General features: G+C 54.5%; 1 protein-coding gene across 12 annotated transcripts in view; it reads left to right on the forward strand.

Moving 5' to 3' along the window:
* Nucleotides 1–5,109, forward strand: part of LOC118716123 (DAB2 interacting protein) — a 174,968-nt gene extending 169,859 nt beyond the window's left edge. For 11 of the 12 annotated variants that reach the window (XM_036432883.2, XM_036432885.2, XM_036432881.2 and 8 more), the window contains 2 exons: nucleotides 1,342–1,429; nucleotides 2,131–5,109. In XM_036432883.2, the coding sequence (XP_036288776.1) occupies nucleotides 1,342–1,429; nucleotides 2,131–2,298 (256 nt within the window). In that variant the 3' untranslated portion in view covers nucleotides 2,299–5,109. The remainder of the gene's footprint in view (nucleotides 1–1,341; nucleotides 1,430–2,130) is intronic. The other variant, XM_036432884.2, reaches the window with a different exon arrangement.
* Nucleotides 5,110–22,441: the final 17,332 nt, after the last annotated feature.

Here is a 22,441-nt window from a genome sequence, read left to right on the forward strand (position 1 = left end):
TTGTTTTATAGGTATTTTATCTGGTTTTATCGTTTTTACTTATTTGTGGCAGGAGGGTAAATCTAGTCCCCGTTATTCCACCATAGCTGGAAACGGAAGTCTCCCCCCAGTATAATTTCCCTTCTAACGATGCCGTCTACTGCCTTTGCTCTCCCTTCCCTTCCCTTCACCCCCTTCTGGTGGGCTTCGTTCCATGACTGCCATCCTGTGACAGGAACCCCCACTGGCGTCGCCCCACACTCCTCTCTCCTGACCTATTGACTTCTCATGACACCCTGTGTGGTGCCTGCCCAGCACCGAGGGCCTCCCTGTGCCCCTACTGTGCTGGGAGCTAGTGCTCCCCGGGGGAGGGGGACTGCTGCTGGCTGGGGAGGAAGCGGGGGAGTCGATGAGCTCATCTGGGAGTGTTTGTAGAGCAAGGAGAACGGAGAGGAAGCGGAGGCCTGACATCCTAGGGCCAGACAGGACATGGCGGCTGCCAGCTGTGGCCTGGGAGCTTGCAGGGAGACAGAGTGTGGGCTTCAGAAGCCAGAGGAGCGGGGTGGGAAGGTAGGAGTGACGGAGAGTGATGACAGTTGTGGGAGAGACCGCAGGGTGAAGCCGGAGGGGTCTCGGGAGAGGAGCAGCTGGTGGCAGGCCCACACCTGCCTTAGCTCTGAGCCTCTGCAGGTGGCATTCCTCCCGTCTCCTCTGCTTGTTTCCCTCCCACCTGCAGAACTTGCTGTCTTTCAGGTCCAGTTCAGTGTGTGTCCCTGTTATTCCACCATAGCTGGAAACAGAAGTTTCTTACTCCTGTCCTCACTGTCCCCACCCTTCAGGGCAGTTAGCTGGTTAGCTCCTCCCGCTCTGTCCCATGGCCCGAGCTTCCCGCACAGGGCGTAGCTGCGGTCTCTGTGTGTGTCCCTGCTGCCTTACGTGTGCCTTGAAGGGAAGGACTACACTTCATCTCGCTACCACGAGTGCCAGCACAGCCCCATGAATGCAGTGGAAGGAGAGAGCTCTAGACCCTCCAGGGTCTCCGTCTTCCCCCCAAACCATGTCTCCACGGCTTTATATCACCTGCCAGGCTCTGGGGGAGGGGAGGACCCAGCACCCACTCCCACCTCCTGGAAGAACACCAGGAAAGGGGCAGCCCCAGGGGCTTCTGGGAATTGGAAACAGAAGTGAGGGCAAAGTGTAAGGAAGGAGTAGATCCAGCCCGTGTTGTGGCCAAGGGCCAGCTGGAGGGCCTCTGTCCCAGGCACATGTCTCCTCGGCAGGCGTGGTGACCTGCGCCCACAAGGCCCACACCCACCTCACCACCTGCTCCCCAGGCGCTGACTGTCCTTACCTCCGTCACAGGTTGATGTCGGTGGAGGAGGAGCTGAAGAAGGACCACGCAGAGATGCAAGCAGCTGTGGACTCCAAACAGAAGATCATCGATGCCCAGGTGGGGGGCTCTGGCCCTTCGGTCGGCCACAGGTGGTACAGGACCTAGGATGAGGGAGGTGACTCTGGCTTCTCCATATCCTTAGCCGTAGCCTCTGCTAAAGCTGCGGAGGGACAGGGGAGCAGACCCCTGCCCTGAGAAGTCAGACGTGCGGGTCTCAGTGGGCCACCAGCTCACTAGGACAGGTTGTGAGCGGGTCAGCGTGGTAGGCATTGCCTTTCACTGGGTGCTAACCGCAGAGCAGGTCTGTTGGGAGGCGAAGGGGAAAGAGGGGGTGGCACAGGAAGGGGGAGGGCCTCTGTTCAGAGCTGAGGCTTCCCAGCTGCATGGAGAGGAGAGACGTGTCAGAGGCTTTGGCCTCCTTCCCCCAGGCCTGTTCCCTTTTCCTCTCAGACGCCCAGAGCTAGGGCCAGTCCTGCAGACTGTGAACTGCATGCAGGCCCGGGAGCTGTGACCTCCGCGTGTCACGCATGGGCACAGGCACCTGCCCTCAGGGCCTCAGGTGGTGATGGATGACACTAGAGCCGCTGTGTTGAGCGCGAGAGGCAGCAATGTGGCAGGCGGACTCCAGGAGGGCATGGCCACCCTCCCCCATGCGCCCCCTGCTCCACGGCCTCTCCTCCCGGCCACATCCCCACAGGTGCACACCCAGCGAGGGCCTTCCCCTCCGTGGCCCCAGCTCACACCCCCTTTGTCCACAGGAGAAGCGCATCGCCTCCCTGGACGCCGCCAACGCCCGCCTCATGAGCGCGCTGACGCAGCTGAAAGAGAGGTACAGCATGCAGGCCCGTAACGGCATCTCCCCCACCAACCCCACCAAATTGCAGATTACCGAGAACGGCGAGTTCAGGAACAGCAGCAATTGCTAACCTGCCCGAGGAGAGGAGAGGAGAGGGAGGACCGTGGTGGCCAGGGCCGGGCCTCGGCCTGGGGAGGAGCACCCCACAGTGGCAGCCCCGGCGCAGGGGGCAAGAGGCCGAGGCTCGTCCCCCGTGCCCTCCGCCCGCCCGCCCGCGGTCCAGGAGGCGGCCACAGAGGGAGCCAGAGAGACCGACGCGGCGGGAGCCCCCTCTCTTCCGCCCAAGAAGCGTGTTGGGTTCAGGCCGAAGAGACTGCACGCGGGGAGCGGGACAGCCTGGCGGGGGCGGGGGCGGCCAAATACGTCTCTGTTGGTTATTGAACCTGGTGTGTGTCACCTTTCCTTTGGCCTGGCCAAGTGCATGTGCCCCCGCACTCCCCCGGGAGGGAGCTGCCCGGAGAGGTGGGGGAGTCAGAGCTGGGCCCAGGCTCCTTGGCAACCAGGCCCCTCCCTGTGGGCTCTGCCCTACAGTCTCAGGAGCTGACGGGTCGGCGGGCAGGCGGGGTGGGGAGGCTGGAGCAGCCTGAGGCCCGTGTGCCCTGCCCGGCTCTGAGCACCTGCCACTGCATGCAGCCTGTCAGGGGCCGGCCGTGAGCTACCGAGGATTCACCCAGACCTGCCCCCACACTCCCTCCTTCTCCCTCTCCCTCCCTCCCTCCTCATTCTACCAAAAAGACGCGGTGAGGCGCAGTCTCTGTGCTCTGGACCCTCGCCCCTGTGGGCCTCGGCCCCGCATCAGCGCCCCCTCAGAGCCCCCTCACAGGCCAATGTCTGAGGCTCCCAGAGCCAAAGCCCCGGGCAGAGGTGGCCCTGCAGGGAGTGGCCGCCGGTGCCAGCCTGACAGAGGCTGATCTTCCTCGTTGAGGGTTAAAGAACTCTAATGCCCACAACCCTGAGCAGGCGGATAACTGTGATTTCTTTTCCTTTCACAGTATGCATTAGAAACAAAAGCCCGCTTGCTCGCTTGCTGGAACACAGGGGCCTTTTAAATTGAGCGTGCGCACTGCATGGGAAATAGCGGCCCCGGAGGATGTTAGACTTGCTCCCTCTCCGAGACAGCAGCGGCCTGCACCCGGCCCGCGTGTGCGGCCGCCGCCTCCTCACCCTCCCGGGGCCCCAGCCAAGGACCAGGCGCTGCAGACAGGGATGGGGCACTCCCCAGCTGGGGCCGGTTCTCCCCAGCGCTAGGCTGTTCTGTAGCTCTTCAGCCTGCCCCCCTCCCCCGAGGGACACAGGCGGGCAGGAGCTGGGGTCTCTGGGCCCCTCCCTGTTCCCAGCCCCAGCCCCGGACACACAAGCCGGGCCTTTGCCCCGCAGCAGAGACGGGCTGAGCCAGGGCCAGCCCTCCGCCTCAGGAAGCGAGGAGGCCCTTGGGAAGAGGGCCGAGCCCGTCCTGCCCCAGGGCCCGGAGACGGGGCGCCAGGGCTGGGGTTGCCACAGAGCCCACCAGCAGGGCGAGAGGGGGAGGGGTGGCCCAGACCGCACCGCGCCCCATCCTGGGCCTGGACCACGCTCAGGGAACAGGCTCTCAGACGAAACCTGCAGTTCAGTCAGGCCAGAGACACGCTGGGCGAGGGCAGCCCCCGGGTCACAGACCTCAGGAAGGAAGGCCGTGGGGGCCGAAGCCCTGCTCCCGCTCCTGGTCTCACAGGCAGGGCCTGGCCCCAGTGATGTCCTCTGGTTCAGTTTCGTCCCCCCTCTCCCCCTCAGCCCAGTGAGCCTCCCTCCCCCACCTGATCTCCTCCCACCGAATGCCTCGTAGAACGACCTCGGACCGAGCGCCTCTTAGCAATACAGGGGGGTCCGCGGGGCCCGACGGCAGGCGCGGGAGGCCGGGCGGCAGCCGGTGCTGGCGGCCTTGGCTGGGCTGTGAGCTCTCAGGCCAAACCGTACTTACCTAGTGCAAAAACTGTAAACATGTACAGACGCCGCAGATTTTTATCTGAATTGCAAGTCTGACCATTTTTGTAAATGTTTCTTGGTGTTTGACTGTAATGTAACTATTTCACCTAATGGTTGTACATAGTCCTCTAGTCCTGGTGCTGCCGAGGGCTGCCCAGGACCGCTGCTCTCCGATGGTTTGTATTTTATATTTTAATCTAGAGAACAGTATTGGGCAGGAGGAAGAAGTTTGGGGTTTGGGTGCTGGGGCGCTCCCCTACCCGTGGCGTTAATTGGTTTGCGTTGCAGTGTGCTGTGGGGGGGGGGGGGGCGGCACATGTGCCCTGGCCAGGCTCTCGCCCTGGCCACACAGAACCCGCGTCTCGGTGCTGGACGGCCTACAGTCAGAGGGCCCCCAGGGAGGGGTGAGGGGAGGACACGGTCCCAGCCCAGACCCTACGGGAGGCCCTCTGCCCTCCTTTGCCAACACAGAGGGGCCTGACTTTTTTGCTGAACTTTTATGTTTAGGGTGAAGGAAACTGCCAAAACTTCCTATAAGTGAAGACTTTTTCCAACTGCCCAATAAGGGGGTGGGGATCCAAGGCCAGAGCTCTCATCGCCCCCACAGAGCATCTGCCGGGGTGCGCCTCTTCCTCCCACCGCCCGTCTGCGGAAGGCAGACCGTCCAGGGAAACAGCCCCCTCTTTTCTACACTCGGCCCCCGAGCCCCCCGGCCCCACACCCCCTGCCCCCCTTTTGTAAGTATGTGAAAAGGACAGAACTGCAAACGTGGAGCCTCGGCCGGACCTCTCCGGCTGTGCTTTTAACTATTAATATGTAATAATGTACAGAGAAAGTGTTGGTGTTCTAAGACTGTGTGGCTGTGCAATTTCTGTACATTTGCAATTAGAAATATTAAAGATTTATTTAGCTATTTTAAGCCTGGCTCGCCTCTCCATTCAGCCTTGTCTCGGGAGGTGACCCTTGAGTCATGGGCTGATGCTGCCCTTGGCTTCGGGGTTCTGCACCGGCACCTGGTTCACCGGTGGTTCTGCACACAGGGAAGACCCCTCCAGCAGTGGCAGCGGTGGTCTCTGCGCACTGAGTGAGCCGGCACTGTCCCCTCCTCCAGGCAGAGGGGCAAGTGGGCTGAGAGTCCCACCCCCAGCCCTCTCCAACCCCCCGCCCCGGGGCTCAGCCAGCTTGGAAGTGAGGTCTGTGCTGGTCCAGGGTCTCCTGGGGGAGGGGCCCACTTTCCCTGCAGCAGACACCAGCTCCTGCCCCGCTCTGCCTCAGATGCTGTCCCACCTGCTGAAGTCTGCCTCCAGGAGGGGACAGGCCCATCGAGGGGAAGAGGTTGGCCCAGGGTCAAGCAAGTCATGGCAAAGTTGGATGGAACCCAACCTTCCGGTGTCTGGAAGGTTCCAACTCAAAAGGCTCTCCCAAGCCTTCCCTCCTGCAAGACCGAACCCAAGGCCTCCACTGTGAACAAACGCCCCCAAACCCCTTCAGCTGCACCTGTGCTCAGAGCAGGTCCCAGGCAACAACCACCCAGCGCATCCTCTTTGCGCATGTGGCGAGACTGGCTCCGAGGGGCAAATCCAGGCCCAGCTCCTGCCCACCTCCGCATGGCACACAGGCCAAGCTTCTGCAGAGACAGGGCTGCATCCGGCCAGATCACCAGACAGACACCCTGGCCTGTCGCTGCACAGGTGCCTCAGCTCCTGCAGGGCCGCGGGCCGGCTGTGCAGCATTTCCACAGAAGCCCCAGGGCTGCTCCAATGGGAGGGCTGGTTCAGAGGCGGGTGGAAGGGTGCGCAGAGCCACTGGCTGCTGTCCACCCTCGCCAGCCTGCCCCCTAGAGCCCCTTGTCTGAGCCCTGGGGTCCCTCCAAACCCTGGTGGATCTATTGTGGCGGCGGAGGGGGCGGCACTGCATCCTGTTCTACCAACTCATGCTCAAGGCTTAGCTATTAAGGCATCTTAAGGCCCCGCCACCTGCCTCGCTGCCATCCAACTGTGCCCTGCCCCCGTCAGCCCGGGTGACCTCAGCTACCTGCTCAGCACCCTGGCCTCTCAGGCTCCCAACCTCGCCGCCTCTGTCACCTCCCACATTCTAGGCCTCTTTCCTCCCAGGCTCCCCCGTGTTTCTTCTGCTTCCCCTCCAAGCTTAGCCCTGTCTCCCTCCTCGGCCCCTCTTCTGGCCAGATGCTCTGACCACATCAGCCCTGGGTCCACCCATGGCCCCTGCTCTCTGGGCAGCTGAGAACTCAGAAGAGAAGCACCCAGCTCCGCGTTCCCCGCTCAGCTTGCTCCCATTCGCACAGCAGGGATATGAAAGCAAACAGGAGAGGAGGGATCCTCTTGCCGAGGCAGGTGCTGGCCATTCCCTCCCCTCCCACCCCTCGCTGCCTCCGTTATTCCTAACCCGCAGCCTCACTTCTCCACGTGCTGGGCTTCCACCTGCTTCCTCCCCTTCCTTAGCTGAAACTGCCTCCTCACCTGTTCTTTCCCCAGCGCACCAACACCTCGTCGCCAAAACCATGGCCCCCTCAGTGCTCTGCACTCCTGTCCCCGGTCCCCACAACCAGGGCCTGCCATCGCTCTGCCGGAGCGGCGCCACACAAAGTAGAATTCAAGGAAAAAATCTCGGGGACACAGCAAAAGCAGTCCTGAGAGGGAAGTTCATAGCACTGCGGGCCTACCTCAAAAACAAGGAAAAGTAGTAATAAACTATATAACCCTGCTACTTAATGAATTAGAAAGAGCCCTAGCCAGTTTGGCTCAGTGGATGGAGCGTCGGCCTGCAGACAGGGTTCCCAGGTTCGGTTCCAGCCAAGGGCACATACTCGGGTTGCGGGCTCAATCCCCAGTAAGGGGCGCGCAGGAGGCAGCCGAACAATGATTCTCATCATTGATGTTTCTCTCTCTCCTCCCTCTTCCTTCCTCTCTGAAATCAATAAAGAAATATATATTTTTTAAAGAATTAGGAAGAGAACCATAAGAAAAGCCCAGAGTAAGTAGAAGGAAGGAAATAATAAAGATTAGAGCAGAAATAAATTACATAGAGACTAAGAAAGCAATACAACAGACCAATGAAACCAAGAGCTGGTTCTTTGAAAAGATAGATAAAATTGATGAACAACTCCCTGCCAACAAGGTGGACAATGGGGGTGAAATGGACAAATTCCTAGAAAAATACAATCTCCCAAAATTGAATCATGAAGAATCAGAAGACTTGAATAGGCTAGTAACAACTGATGAAATAGAAACAGAAAAACAAAAAAACACCTTCCAATAAACAAAAGCCCGGGTCTGGATGGCTTCCCAGGGGAGTTTTACCAAACATTCAAAGAACTAACATCTATACTCCTCAAACCATTCCAAAAAATCCAAAAGGATCACTTTAAACATCTTTTTATGAGGCCAGCATTATCCTAATTCCAAAACCAGATGAAGACACCACAAAGAAAAAGAATTACAGGCCAATATCCCCAATGAACATAGATGCAAAAATCCTCAACAAAATATTAGCAAATCAGATCCAGCAATATATTAAAAAGATCATACACCATGACCAAGTGGGATTTATTCCATAGATGCAAATCAATAAACATGATACATCACATAAGCAAATTGAAAGACAAAAATCACATGATCATATCAATAGATGCAGAAAAAGTATTTGACAAAATCCACCACCCATTTTTTAAACGATTTTTAAAATACAGTTTTAATTTATTTCAGAGAGGAAAGAAGAGGGAGAGAGAGAAACATTAATGATGAGAGAAAATCATCGATCAGCTGCCTCCTGCACACCCACTGGGGATTGAGCCCAAAACCCAGGCATGTCCCCTTGACCAGAATCAAACCGGGACCCTTCACTGCAGAGGCTGATGCTCTATCCATCGTGCCAAACCAGCCAGGACAATCCAAGACCTGGCTGGTTTGGCAGTTCCCCAGCGCACCAACACCTCGTCGCCAAAACCATGGCCCCCTTGCCATCCGACTGTGCCCTGCCCCCGTCAGCCCGGGTGACCTCAGCTACCTGCTCAGCACCCTGGCCTCTCAGGCTCCCAACCTCGCTGCCTCTGTCACTCCCTCCCTGTCATCTCCCACATTCTAGGCCTCTTTCCTCCCAGGCTCCCCCGTGTTTCTTCTGCTTCCCCTCCAAGCTTAGCCCTGTCTCCCTCCTCAGCCCCTCTTTTGGCCAGATGCTCTGACCACATCAGCCCTGGGTCCACCCATGGCCCCTGCTTTTGATAAAAGCTATCAGCAAAGTGGGAATAGAGGTAGCATATCTCCAAGATAAAGGCCATATATGACAAACCTATAGCCAACATCATACTCAATGGGCAAAAACTGAAACCATTTCCCCTAAGAACAGGAACAAGACAGGGATGTTCAATTTCACCACTAAGGTCCCTTATCCTGGCCTGCACCCTCTCACAATCAGGGAACCTTCAAGGGATGTCTGAATGCTGGTTTAGACTAGATCCCACAGGGATCCCTAAACTGGCAGTTGGACATCCCTCTCCCAATCTGGGAGCACTGGCTCCTAATCGCTCAACTGCCTGCCTGCCTGATCACCCCTAACCAACTCTGCCTGTCCGCCTGATCACCCCTAACCACTCGCCTGCCTGCCTGCCTGCCTGCCTGCCTCATCACCCCTAACCACTCGCGTGCCTGCCTGATCGCCCCTAATCACTCTGCCTGCCTGATTGCCCCTAAACAACTCTGCCTGCCTGATTGTTCCTAACCACTCTGCCTGCCTATCTCATCTCCCCTAACCACTCTGCCTGCCTGCCTGATCATTCCTAACCCCTCTACCTGCCTGCCTAATCGCCCCTAACCATTTGCTTGCCTCATCACCCCTAACCACCTCTGCCTGCCTGATTTCCCCTAGCCACTCGCCAGCCTGCCTAATCACTCCTAACTGCTTGCCTGCATGCCTGATTACCCCTAACTGTCTCTGCCTCAGTCCCCACCACTGCAACTTTGTCTGGCAGGACGTCCAGGAGGTCATACAGCTGTCTGGCCTAATTAGCATATTATACTTTTATTATTACAGATAGTACTGGAAGTCCTAGCTACAGTGATTAGACAAGAAAAAATAAAAGACATCTAAATTGGAAAGGAGGAAGAAAACTCTCATTATTCACAGATGACATGATATTGTACAAAAAAAAACTCTAAAGACTCCACCAAAAAACTACTAGATTTAATAAATGAGTTTGGTAAGGTAGCAGGATACAAAATCAACACCCAAAAATCAATGGCATTTTTACACACCAATAATAAATTCTCAGAAAGAGAAACTAAACAAACAATCCCATTTACCACTGCAACAAAAACATTAAGATACTTAGGAATAAACTTAACCAAAAAGGTAAAAGACTTATACTCAGGAAACTATATAACATTGAAAAAAGAGATAAAGGAAGATATAAACAAGTGGAAAAATATACCGTGTTCATGGGTTGGTAGAATTAACATCATTAAATTGCCCATACTACCAAGGCAATCTATATATTCAATCCAGTCCCTATTAAAATACCAACAGCATATTTCACAGATCTAGAACAAATACTCCAAAAATGTATATAGAATCAAAAAGACCCCGAATAGCTACATCAATCTTGAGAAAGAAGAACAAAGTTGGAAAAATTACAATACCAAATATCAAATTATATTACAAACCCACCATAATCAAAACAGCCTGATATTGGCATAATAATAGGCATATAGATGAATGGAACAGAACAGAAACCCCAGAAATTGACCCAAGCCATTATGCTCTCAAATAATATTTGACAAAGGAGGCAAGAGTATATAATGGAGTCAAGACAGTCTTTTCAATAAATGGTGTTGGGAAAATTGGACAGATACATGCAAGTAAATGAAGCTAGACCACCAACTTACACCATACACAAAAATTTAAACTCAAAATGGATAAAAGACTTAAATGTAAGTTGGGAAACCATAAAAATTCTATAAGAAACCATAGGCAGCAAAATCTCAGACATCTCTCATAGCAATATGTTTACAGCTACATCTCAGACAAAGGAAAGCAAGGAGGAAGTAAACAAATGGAACTATTAGTACATCAGCATAAAAAGCTTCTGCACAGCAAAATAAACCATCAACAAAACAAAAAAAGGAGCCCACTGTATGGGCGAACATATTTAGCAATGATACATTTGATAAAGGGTTAAAATCTAAAATATATAAGGAACTTGTACAATGAAACATCTTCTACACTAATAAAAGAGAAATAGCAAATTGACCATACCTCTGAAATACTCATCAGCCAATCTGGAGTGTGTACGCAAATTAACCCAACAAAGATGGCAGGTTAATTTGCATATGCAGGTGGGAAGTGGCCAGGGGGGCTGGACGCCTACTGTGAGGGAGAGGGAGGGAGGAGGATGGAGCTACAAAAGTGGCACTCTGCTGGGAGTGAGGGCTTGCAGGCTCCCAGGTGGCTGCGATTGAACAGTTACGTTCTTAACATGGGGACACCAGGTAAAGCAGAGGACTCTGTGAGGTGTGGGGGTACAGCAGGTGGGAGGCGTAAGGTGAGCTTTTGTTTGCTTCCCTCAGTAGTTCCCATCCCATGAGAGCCTCCTCTGCTCCCAGAATGCCCAGGGCCAGGCATCTTTCCCAGATGGGTGGGTCATACTTGTTTGGAAAAACTGGCTGCTTTGGAGAAAAGACCTGCAGATGTTCCCCCAAATGCAAAGAGTGCATCAGTCACAGCATTCCAGAATGACCCTGGCCAATCACCACGCCCCGTGAGCGTGTATACACATCTGCAAAAAGCACAGGGAGCCGAACCCCTCCCCCCGCGGTCCCTCCTCCCATCCCAGACAGATGAGGAAAGTGCCCAATGAAGAACAGACACTAGATGAGAATTTCCCCAGGCCTCTGCTTCACAATGGCAACAAAACCTCCTATTTGCAAATATCACAGTTCAAAAGAAAACTCACAGCAGGAAAGGGAAAGGCCAAATCAACCAGCCCAAGGAGGGAGACAGGAAATAGACAATGCAGAAAAGAGAAGATCATTTTTTTAAAAAAGCAAAACACGACAAAACTCTGAACTATTGAATATAACATTCTCAGGGAGATAAGAACAGGTTGCTATGAAAAAGAAATCAAGATAAAAAAGGAGTGCCTATTAGACTTTTTAATAAAAATAAAATATCCGATAGAAGAGCGGGAACACCAAGTTGAAGCATTGTCCTAGAAAGCAGAACAAACTATGTAGGTAGAGAGTAGACAAGAGAAAAAAAAACTGGAGCCTCAATCCAGGCTGTCGAAGGTCCAACTATCAGGAATCCCTGGAGGAAGAAAAGGGTAAAGAGAAAGAGATCAAGGACTCATCAAAGGGCATTTTCCAGAGCAGAAGGCAGTTCGAGAGTCCAGGACGAAAGAACCGCACAACAGACGGAAAGACCCCTCCAGGGCGCAGCGTCCAGAGCTGGGCTCCTCAGAGCCAGTCTCAGCTAGGAGCCCAGCGGAAGGCAGGGGGATCCGGGACACCGGCCAGAGTGAGATGAGAGTCCCTGGGGGGGAGTCTTGGTGAGGGATCCCCATAAGAAATGGTGAAGTTATGCTGAGGCCACTCAGTGTGATGGCGTGTTTTCCTCTGGCCCTGGTCAAAACTAGGCAGTGCCCTCCAGGGCCACAGAACCACAGGCAACGGGGTTGCATTCTTACTGCCACAAATCTACAGGATAGCATGTAACGTCACATGCCACACACACACACACACACACACACACACACACACAGTAAGTCTATAAGGATGCCCATCTATCCCTCGCTGGTGATGTTAATCTTGACCACCTGCCCCAGGCGTGGTCCAATGCCGCCATTGGGTAATTACTGGGTTTTGCTTTTTTGCCTTGCTTACAACTAATGAGCAGCACGTGAGGAGACCTTTTCAAACACGCAAAATCCTGCTCCTTATAAAAATGTCCTCCTAGACATTTAGCAACTATTAGTGATTCTTTTTTGTGGTTGTTGGTAATCCTCCCCTGAGGATATTTTCCCACTGATTTTCAGAGAGAATGGAAGGGAGGGGAGAGACCCAGAAACATTGATTGGTTGCCTCCTACACGTGCCTTAACCAGAGCCAGGGATCAAGCCTGCAGCGAGGTAGGTGCCCTTCAGTCTGCAGGCCAACACTCTATCCACCACGCCGAACCAGTTATGGCTAATGATGGTTCTCGATTGACCTGGTCCTCACTGGGAGGGCTGCAAAAGACGTGTCAATTCCAGAACTCTCTTCACTCCACCAGTTGACTCCCCGCAAAGGTCCTCCTCCCTTCTCCCATGTACTTGATTTTGTCTGATTATCGGTATGGACTCACAAAGTCCTATTATTAAGGGTTTATAATTCGTTACTCTACTTAATTACTCTGGTGCTCAAATAGTCCCAGATTTGGCCACAGGGAGCCCCTTCAAACCAGTGCCCGTGTCCTAGCGACACATCCCCAGTGTTGTTTGCAAGCATTTCCTGACTTCCTGGCATTACGAGATGTCTCAGCTCACCTTGTAGTACCTTGGCCCAGCTATGGAATTAGTCATGTCTCTGAAAAGCCCCTGAGAATGCAATTACAAAGCTAGACCTGAGCGACCGGAATGCCCTTTCTTCTTGACCTTTTCAGCAGACAGTTAGGAAATGAATGTATATACGTATGCACAAATACCTACAATTCAAGTATGCATGCACACATTGGCATGTGCACATAAACAGACGTGTTTTATAACCTTAGTACCACGGACTCTAAAGTTTAACAAGTATGACTCCTGCATCAAGCGCGGCAGGAAGAGCAAGTGTAGGCTGATCAGAGGAGAAGCAACCTGAGGGGGAGAAGGTGGCGCTGCCCCGCCTGCCCTGAGGGAGGGGCAGGGCACTGTGCAGACTGAGCCCAACAAGAACTACCAAGAGCCTTGCGTTGCTCCCGTGGCGTGCCCGGCCTTAGCGTGCCAGGTCTGCGGCAGCCCATCCCGAGGTCCTGAATGAATGTGGTTCAATTCCTGGTCAGGGCACATGCCCGGGTTGTTGCAAGCTCATCCCTGGTAGGGGGCGTGCAGAAGGCAGCCAATCAATGTCCTGCGCTCACATCTATGTTTCTCTGTTTCTTTCTCTCTCTTCCTCTCTCTCTAAAAATCAATAAAAATATATGTATTTTTAAAAAGAATATCACGGTTAAGAACCAAAAACTCCATCGGGCTTACAAGTCAGTTATGGATAGTGCCCTCGGCGGACCCGGATCTGTCTCCTGCTTCAACGGTGTTTGGACGGAACAGACCCAGGGATGCCCCTCCCTCCAGCCTCCGGCCACTCTCCTGCGTCTTATCCAGTCACCCCCTTCACCACCACCTCCGGGACCAGCCAACACACCGGGTTTTTCTACCTTTAACTCCTTGTTGCCAAACAACCATGGGCTCCCGAATCCGTCACAATTATTGCACCGAGGTGGATGGAGCCTGCGGTCTGCCGCCTGGCCAGCCCGCCTCTGCGGGCCTCGCACACCTACCTCTCTCGGGGCTGCTGTTTCCACCGTGAGGATGTGGTCTTGGGGCCACCTCTGCGAGCTGGCGGAGAAGAAGCTGAGGGCGCTGGGAGGCTCTTAAAGATGCAAAACCAGCGGGTGGCCCAGTCTCTTCCAGGATGAGCTGAGGCCTCCCCAGAGAAGTGGGCAAACCTCAGCCATGGCCGCCCCGGCCTCGGAGAGCAGCCGGACCCAGGCCCTCTGGGAACTGCCGGCCCTGGTCCTCGCTGTGCAGACCTCAGCTCTGTGACTTCCCGGAGAACCACTTCCTGTGAGGAGGGGAAGCTCATCGGGAAGATGGGCCCCACCTGCCATCTCCGCAGGCGGCGGCCCCCAGGCTGGGCGGGGCGAGTCTCTCTTCCAAGGCTCCCCCTCCAGCCCGACCAGGAGCCTCTGGAGCCCAAGGCCTGTGAGGGCCCCTCTGCACCCCCTGGGGTCTGGCTGTCACCTGGGCTTCTCCCCGAAACCACTAGCCATTCTGTAACCACCCTGAAGCCTCTCCCATGCAGAGACCAAGTGACACAATAAAGCTTTTTGCAGGGAAAAGTCAGTGGTGATACATTCTGGAACATCAACTCAAAGAATTATCTGAGAATATCGCGAAAGACAAATAATTGGAAATTTGAGGAATGAAACAATTATCCTAGCAGCGAAACAGACAAAGCTCTGAAATAACAAGTTGCAAAGAAAAAAATAGCAATGGACAGTAAGTAAATGAGAGTACACTCATCTAAACTAATAGTTCAAGAAAAGCAAATGAATATAACCATGAAATAAGCCATTTTGGGGGGGGAGCCAGCAGCGTTGAAGTCACAGAAACAAAGAGGAATCAGCCTAAGAGGAAAATAGATGCGATATTCTGTAGCAGCAGCTGGGCTTCCCTCTGCGGCAGAGGGGTCGTCCGGTTGTCGAGGTGGATTTGGGTCCAAGTTTATGCACCTTTGTGTGCTTGCCACATAGTAGGTTCAAAAAAGGAAAGGCCATCTATATATGTATTTACTACTGATCAATGAAAGAAGCAATTGATAAAGTTCATCTGCTGCATGGAAATTCACGAGTAGAAGTGAACATGTGTGTATGAGAACGTGGGTGCGTGTGTACCAGGTACACTAGCTGTGACGGGTGTGGTGTGTTCGGCGTGGCAGGTGTAGCCTGCTCGCTGGAGTGGGTGGGGATCTGTGGGTGCGCTCTGCAGGTGGGCCTGTCAGGTGAGGCTTGTACAGCTTTGTGGGGATGCATCCCATTGTGCCCAGCTGAGGCTGGGGTGCCTGGCCAGCTGGCGCTGAAGGCTCCGCAGAAGTGATGGGGGGACCCAGGGCAGGGAGCAGTGGGCAGAGGGCCGGGCAGGAAGGCAGCGCGATGCCTCGAATCCGACTCCGCAAACAGTATCCAGGTTTACCCCCAGCCCAGAACCTGCCCCCATAATGTCCCTTCCACATCCCCCTTTCCTCTCCGGCTGTGGCAGGGAGTGAGTGAAGACCCTCCCCTCCCGTTTCCGGGCGGAGGCCGGGAACAGGGTCCTGGCGGGAGGAGGGCGCCGTGTTCGTTACGGGAAATGAGCAGCGGGACCGCGTTCTAATAAATCAGCGCAGACTCCGAGCCGCACGGGGTCTGCGGGCCCGGGGCCGTGGAATTTAATATGATGTGCTTCAGCCTGCCGGCTAATGGGCTGCTGCCGGTGGCCACGTGACCCTCCCTTCCTGGGACGCTAAACGATGCTGAAAAGTGGCCCAGATTTATTTATTGGGACGGTGTGTGTTCCTGCCTGTGGGCGTGTGGGGAAATGACACCTTATGAAAACAGGGATTTGTGAGAGAGGCGGGAGGAGACGGGGCCTGGGCAAGCAGCCTGTGGCCTCCCTCCTGGGTCTGCCTTGGGCTGTGCCCCACCCCGGGGCTGTCACCGGCTCCCCCAGCTGACACCCCACCCCACAGCACAGAGCTTCAGTTCCCCGTCTGTTAACTTCACTAACTCCACACGGTTCCCTCTCACCTGTCACTCACTCACTCACTCACTCACTCACCCATCCATTCATTCACTTCCAGAACTTCCCGCCGAGATGGACTGGGCCTGTGCTGGGTTCTGTGAGTGATGCCACAGGACAGCCACGCCCCTGCCCTCACTCAGGGAGGTAGATGGTATCCAATCACATGACGTGAGGGCCATCCGTGTTCCTCCTAACAGCGTTGAGTGCCCCCAGGTTCCAGCGGCGTCCCCTCCCGCCTGGACCCCCACGTCCTGCAGCAGCCTCTCCACGCCCATGCGTGCTCCACCAGCTCCACAGTCCCCCCTCCAAACCCTAAACGCCGTTACCTTCAAAGCACAACCTGAGCATGTTCTCCTCTAAACTCCCTCCCTCGGAAGGAGGAGGACATCTCCCACTGGCCCGCCCCCGGAGCTGAGCACACCCAGCCCCGCAAGGCCCGCCTCTGCTCTCCCTCTGCCTCTGCACCTGCTCACCGCTGTCTGACCTTCAGCTCCAGGCGGGCAGGCCAGGTCCGCTCACAGTGTCCCCTCGCCAGGGCCCGGCTGGCGCTTAGGAGGGTCTCAGTAGTTACGGAGTGGGGTGGGGAGTGGGGGGGAAGGGTGGTGACACCAAGCCCTGCTGGCTCAGCAGGCCTTCGCCAGGTGACACGGTGCCTGGAGAGGCTGGAAAGGCACAGACCCCATGGGGTGCAGGGCACGGGGAGGCTGTAAGAGCCACAGGGGCCAGGCAGGCACTCACCTGATCCTCAGAGTGAGGGGGAGCCATGGGGGAGAGAGCAGCTGGGAGGACCATAACCTAACTCACCTTTTTAAGAGGCCCCAGGATGCAGGGGAAAGGCCAACAGAGAGCTGGAGGTGAGCCAAGTAGCAGGAGGCCCCGCAGTGCCCAGTGGGTGATGACAGCAGAGCAGGAGAGCTGTGGGCACATTCCCATCTGAGGTGGGATGGGCAGTGAGGGCTGACCCAACAGGGGTGGAAGGAGGGGGTTTGGGGAGAAGGAGCTGCGTTAGTGCCTGAACCCCATCAATCTTTACAGACTGGGCAGCGCCCTGGGCCAGGCCCTGGGCAATCCCTGCAGGTGTCCCTGTAGATCGTGATGGCGCCCCCCCCCCCCCCCCCCCAGGGAATTAGGGGAGAGAGGCAACCTGCTCCCTGGAAGGGCTTTGCTTTAGCATCTGAAAAGAGCAACACCCACTAAATACAAAGGCTCCGCTGCAGACTGGCATTCCCCGGGAAGAACCAGTCTGCTGCCTTTGTAAGTACTTGCATTTTGCAGGGTTGGATGGACGTTTGTACAGAAGAACAGCCTGCTGGGTAAACGCAGCACTTTGCATTAGGCTGAAAGGCGGAGAGGCTGGGCTCCACCCCTCACTCCTCCTGGGAAGGCGACCTCCAGCCATTCATTCATTCCACACCGGGGCTGGGCTCTGGCTGGGGCGGGATCCAGACTCGAGTGAGCACAGCCCTTCCCCAGGGAGAGAATCACCTTGAAGTGGGTTAAAAGAACAGGCGAGGGCTGAGGGGGCCGGAGGAAGGGATGAGCCGGCCTGGGGAGTAGGATCAGCTTTGCAGGGGAGGTGACTGTCATCTGCTGGGTGGTAGGAAGCTCACCAGCGCACAGGGATGGGAGGGTGTTAGGGACAGAGGGAGAGCCTGGGTGTAGCCTGGGGACTGGAAGAGCATTGGGGGGATGGCCCAAAGTGTGGAGAGACCTGAGGTAAGACTCTGGGAGAGAGGCTTTGGCTGAGCAGCCTGCCCTGTTGTTCACCTCCAGGGGCGCACCTGAGGCTCTCTGTATGTCATGCCCTCCTCCCCCACCCCTCCTCCCCCCAGGGCGGTGCACAACCTTCAGGCTGCACATGGTGGCCCTGTTGGCCTGGCTGGGGAAAGACTGGGCCCCAAAGGAGGACCCCCAAACCCAAGGGAGGAGTTTCAGCTGGACCCAGGTGGCAGGAAGCTGTTTATATAGTTAGTTAGGACAGTGACATGATCAGACTGGCATTTTATTTTTTTAATCCTCTCTGAGGATGTTTTTATTGATTTTAGAGAGAGGGGAAGAGACGGAGAGGGAAACATTGATATGAGAAACATCAATCGATTGCCTCCTGCATTCACCCCAACCAAGGACCGAACCCCCTGACCCAGAATCAAACGGTCGACCTTTCAATGTACGGGACAAAGCTCAACCAACTGAGCCACACCGGCCAGGGCCAGGTTGGCATTAGAGAAAGGCCACTCAGACAGCCTTCGGAGAATGTGTTGGAAGCAGAGAGACAGCTGGCTGCTGAAAAACGGCCCATATAGAACACGTATTTTGCAAACATATGACAAAAGGTGAATTCTTTTCATCTGCAAAGAGATGCTACAAATCCACATGAAAAAGACAAGTAGAAACATAAGCAGCCAGCTCATAGAAAAGGAAACACAAATGGCTTTTCAACACATAAAAGTCTCAACTTTATCATATGAGAGAAACAAACGTTACATTTATTATCAGGATGTGACATGTTTTTCATCCATCAGTTGGCAAAGGTCACCGTTCTGACAATAGCTATGTTGGCAGGAGGGAAAACTGACCCTCTCACCTTGTTGGCAGGACTGAAAATTGGTCCAGTCTCTTTGGAGGGCAATTTGACATAGCGATTGCAGTTTAATATGCGTGTACCCTTTGACCTAGCAATTTGACTTTAGGACACATTCATTTCTTATACACAAAGATGCATGTGCAAGAACATCCCTGAAGGACTGTATGTAGCAACAGAAAACTGGAAACAGCCTAAAAGCATCAACCGGGACCAGTTCCGTAGACTGAAGAGTTATAAGTAATTGCAGTGCATCATATAGCGGCATGCCGTGATGCCATTAAAAACTGAGCCGGCCTGCACATAGGCATCCTGCAACCATGTCCGAGGATTCTTGCACATGTGGGGCTGGCTTGGAAAGGACACGCAAACCCAGAAACTGTATTTGCCTCTGGGAACAGACCGAGGATTGAGGGACAGGCGTGAATAGAAAATGACTTGTCAATGTATGTCGTTCTGTGCTGTGTGTGTGTGTGTGTGTGTGTGTGTGTGTGTGTAGCCTTTGCATATTTTAAAAAATGATCGAAGCAACAAGATGCCAAGTGGCCGAGTGTCCTTCCCAGGCGTGGTTCTCATTTTTTACCAGCTCCTTGAAGAATGAATTTCCATGAAGGTGAGTTTTCCAGATATATCATCAGACTCAAAACTCTTCAAAAGATTTTTTTTAAAAGGAGAGTTATGTAAACTGCAGGACAGGCTCCCAGATTCTAGTCTGTGGAGACTGTGGGACGGGCGGACACTCCCGGCTGCCCTGAAGCAAGGGGCTCCGAGCCCTGCCCAAGTCCCCTCTCCGCTGGGACGAGGCTCTTGTCCTCTCCCCGCCCCCCCCCCCCCCCAGCAGGTGTCACTTCGCACGGGGCGTGTGAGCACAGAGGAGGTGTCGTCCCTGGACCCTGTGTGGTCAGCTCTTTGCAGGCCTTGGAGCCAGGAGCCCTGGTCTTGGGGCAGGAGGCTGTGGGTGTCGTGGCTCTGTGGGGGCCAGGGACATGCTGACCTGCAGTAATAATGTGTTCGGCTGCTTCCCCTCCACGCGGGCCCACCAGGGCCCCTGCAGTGGCCTCGGCTGTAGAAGGGGAGCAAACCACCCCCCTCACCGCCATTGCCAAGAGCCCCTGACAGGTGTCCAGACTACGGGGACACGTCCCTCCCTCCCTCAGGGTGACTGCCCTGTAGAGGAAGGATGGGGTTTTTTCCAAAGCTGCCCCGGGTCTCACAGGTTCCTGGAGGCAACATTAGCTTCCCAGGCCAACATTAGCCATCAGGGGAGGGAAAATTAAAAGGAGCCCCTTTCTCACCAGTTGGCCCAACATGAATAAGCTTTGTCCGTCCTGGTGGATTTGCTGTCAAACATTATCACACAGAACAAAATCATCAATACTATGCAGCCGTTTATATACAATGAGACTGTTAGCAACACTCAGCTTCGTTTTATTATTGCATTTTACAAAGTTACCAAGACAACTGAGGCCGAGTGATGGAACCTCGACTTTATGCGCCATGAAAATGTAATAAAGAATGTGAAAAAGCCGGAAAGAGGCAGGAGCGGACTAGCAAGCAGCAAAGCCCCCACTGAGGGAGGAGGCTCGAGTACCGGATCCTCTGGCCAGACCACAGGGAGCCATGAGGTGGGTGGAGGACTCTCTGGCTCCCTCTTTCCTCCCTCAGCAGACATTTAAGATGCTTCCCCGGTGCCAGGTCCCAAGCCAGGCTCCTCACTCTCATGACGGCACGGTCTCCCCCGCAGAGGCCAGGACGAGGGCAAAGAGGTGAAGTCCCTGGTCACTTAGTGAGAGTGACAGACAGCACAACCCAGCCCCTCCCTCGCCTTCCCACCATCACCCAGGCCTCCTCTGGGATTCTCAGCCCTCATCTTCCCCACTCGGGAGGGAGAGCATCCCCTGATTCCATTCACTGTCCAGCTCCTGGCCTGGCCTCTGCAGCCGGAGGGACCGGGGAAGCTGGCAGGTCCCGGTGGCCTGAGACGCGGGGGCTGGTTGCACTTTAGGAAATGCCTCCCCATGGAAGAAAGCTTTTCTGCGAACTCTTGGTGGGCTCAGATGTTACCCCACCCCCACCCTCGGGGGCACCGAGCCCCATTCTCTGCTCCCGACATGAGACTCAGTGGCCAACTGTCAGAAAAGAGAAAAACATCAGTCATTTTGTCATTTTATACCAAAGCTCAGTGGTGCTCAGCGTGCATATGAGCGTGTGTGTGTGTGTGTGTGTGTGTGTGTACTCTATGCATAAGCACTGGGCCTTTCTAGTTACATACAAATCAAGACTTTTGGTTACTGAGCTGGAGGTAATTGAATATGTAGCCTGTTCTGCAAAGCTCCTTTGTCCCCGGGTACAGAAAAAATGTGAACTTATCCCAAGAGGGAGAAATCCATGTGCCACACGGGGAAATGCCCCTCACATCCATCAAACCAAGCAGGAGCCTGGCAGGAAGCCCCATCACGGGGAGGCGGTCTGCGGAGAGGACGGGCTCCCAGAGCGGACAGGGCATCGTTCCTGAGCTTCCAGGGAGGGCGCTCCGATGCCCAGCATTTCAAATCCAATTCTCAACTGCAGGGCCATTAATCAAGACATTAAAACAATTAAGCTATTCTGCTCTGATACTCCACCAATCACAGGGCAAACGCCAGGTGCCAGGGCGGCGGCAGAGGTCACTTCTCAGCCCGGGGATGTCTTCACGTGGGAGGATGGCGGGGGCACTGAGGGAGCGGGCGGCTGCCGCGTCTGTCTAGATGGATTACAATGTTCAGGAAGGAACCTTTCCCTCCTCCCCCCCACACCTGGCACAGCATTGGGCAGCACTTTGTTCTACGAAACACCTTCTATGTGTACTATCCTTTCCATTCTTCACTCTGCTTCCCAGAGACCAAGTGAGAGAGGCCTGTGCCTCTCAGGAGCGTCAGGGACCCGGAGCCCTAGGGTGCACGCCCCCCACAGAGCCCTTCTGGGGGCTCAGCCAGAGGTCAGACCAGACAGCCCCGAGCTGAGCCCCCAGCCTCTCCCAGCCTGAGACTCGGGCTTCCACATCTGTGAACTGGGCCCCAACCCCTCCCTGCTGGGTGCACAGCTATTGTGCCAAGAAAGGAGCATGGGATTTGGGGCCAGGGACCTCCCTAGGAGTCCAGGCTCAGCCACGAGGCCTTGCACATTAGTCCCCAAACGTGAAGAGACGGTGATGAGAGCCCCTATCCTTTGCGGGGCCGAGGGGACTGGACGAGAAGGGGCTGTGAAAGTGCTCCGTAAACTGTGCTGTGTGCACTGATGTCAAATTCGGCGGGAAGGGAGCTGGTTCTAGAAAAGGCACAGAGCGCCATTCCGAGTGTCTGGGCTCCTCTGCAGCGGGTCCTACCACCCCTCCCCACCCCCCTGTCAGCCCTCTCGTGGGGATCATCTGATCTGACCCACCCCACCCTGCATAATGGTTGGCTGCTGTGGAGCAGGAGAGACAGCTGACATAAACCACCCAGGGGCCGCATGTGCCCTGCCCCTGCCTGCCCCTCAAAGAACTCCCTGCTGGTGGGAGCAATGCTGCAATGCCACAGGGCAGGCGTGATAATAATGAAGGAACTGCCGAGGCTCTCACAGGTTTATGAGGGTGTGGTTCATTCTGTTTAGGGGCTTTGCATGGGGCTTGACCTTGAAAGAGAAATGTTTCCATATGACAGAGAGACAGGGGACAGCAAATCCAAGGACAGGTGAGCACAGAGTGGGCCCCGCACCCTGTGGTCTTCCCATCGTGGTAAGTACCAGAATGTTCTCTTCCCACATGGTGAAAATAGATACAAAGACAAAAAAACAGTAAGATACTATGAATAAACCTAACCAAGGAGGTGAAAGACCTACACTTGGAAAACTACAGGACGTTGAAAAAAGAGATAGAGGAAGATTTAAACAAGTGGAAGAATATACAGTATTCATGGATTGGTAGAATCAACATCATTAAAAGGTCCGTACTACCCAAAGCAATCTATAGATTCAATGCAATCCCCATGAAAATACCAACAGCAAATTTCACAGACCTAGAACAAACTATCCAAAAACTTATATGGAACCAAAAATGACCCCGAATAGCTGTAGCAATCCTGAGAAAGAAGAACAAAGTAGGAGGGATCTCAATACCAGATA

This window comes from Pipistrellus kuhlii, unplaced genomic scaffold, assembly GCF_014108245.1.
Source record: "Pipistrellus kuhlii isolate mPipKuh1 unplaced genomic scaffold, mPipKuh1.p scaffold_m20_p_12, whole genome shotgun sequence".
In the NCBI taxonomy this organism is placed as follows: domain Eukaryota; kingdom Metazoa; phylum Chordata; class Mammalia; order Chiroptera; family Vespertilionidae; genus Pipistrellus; species Pipistrellus kuhlii.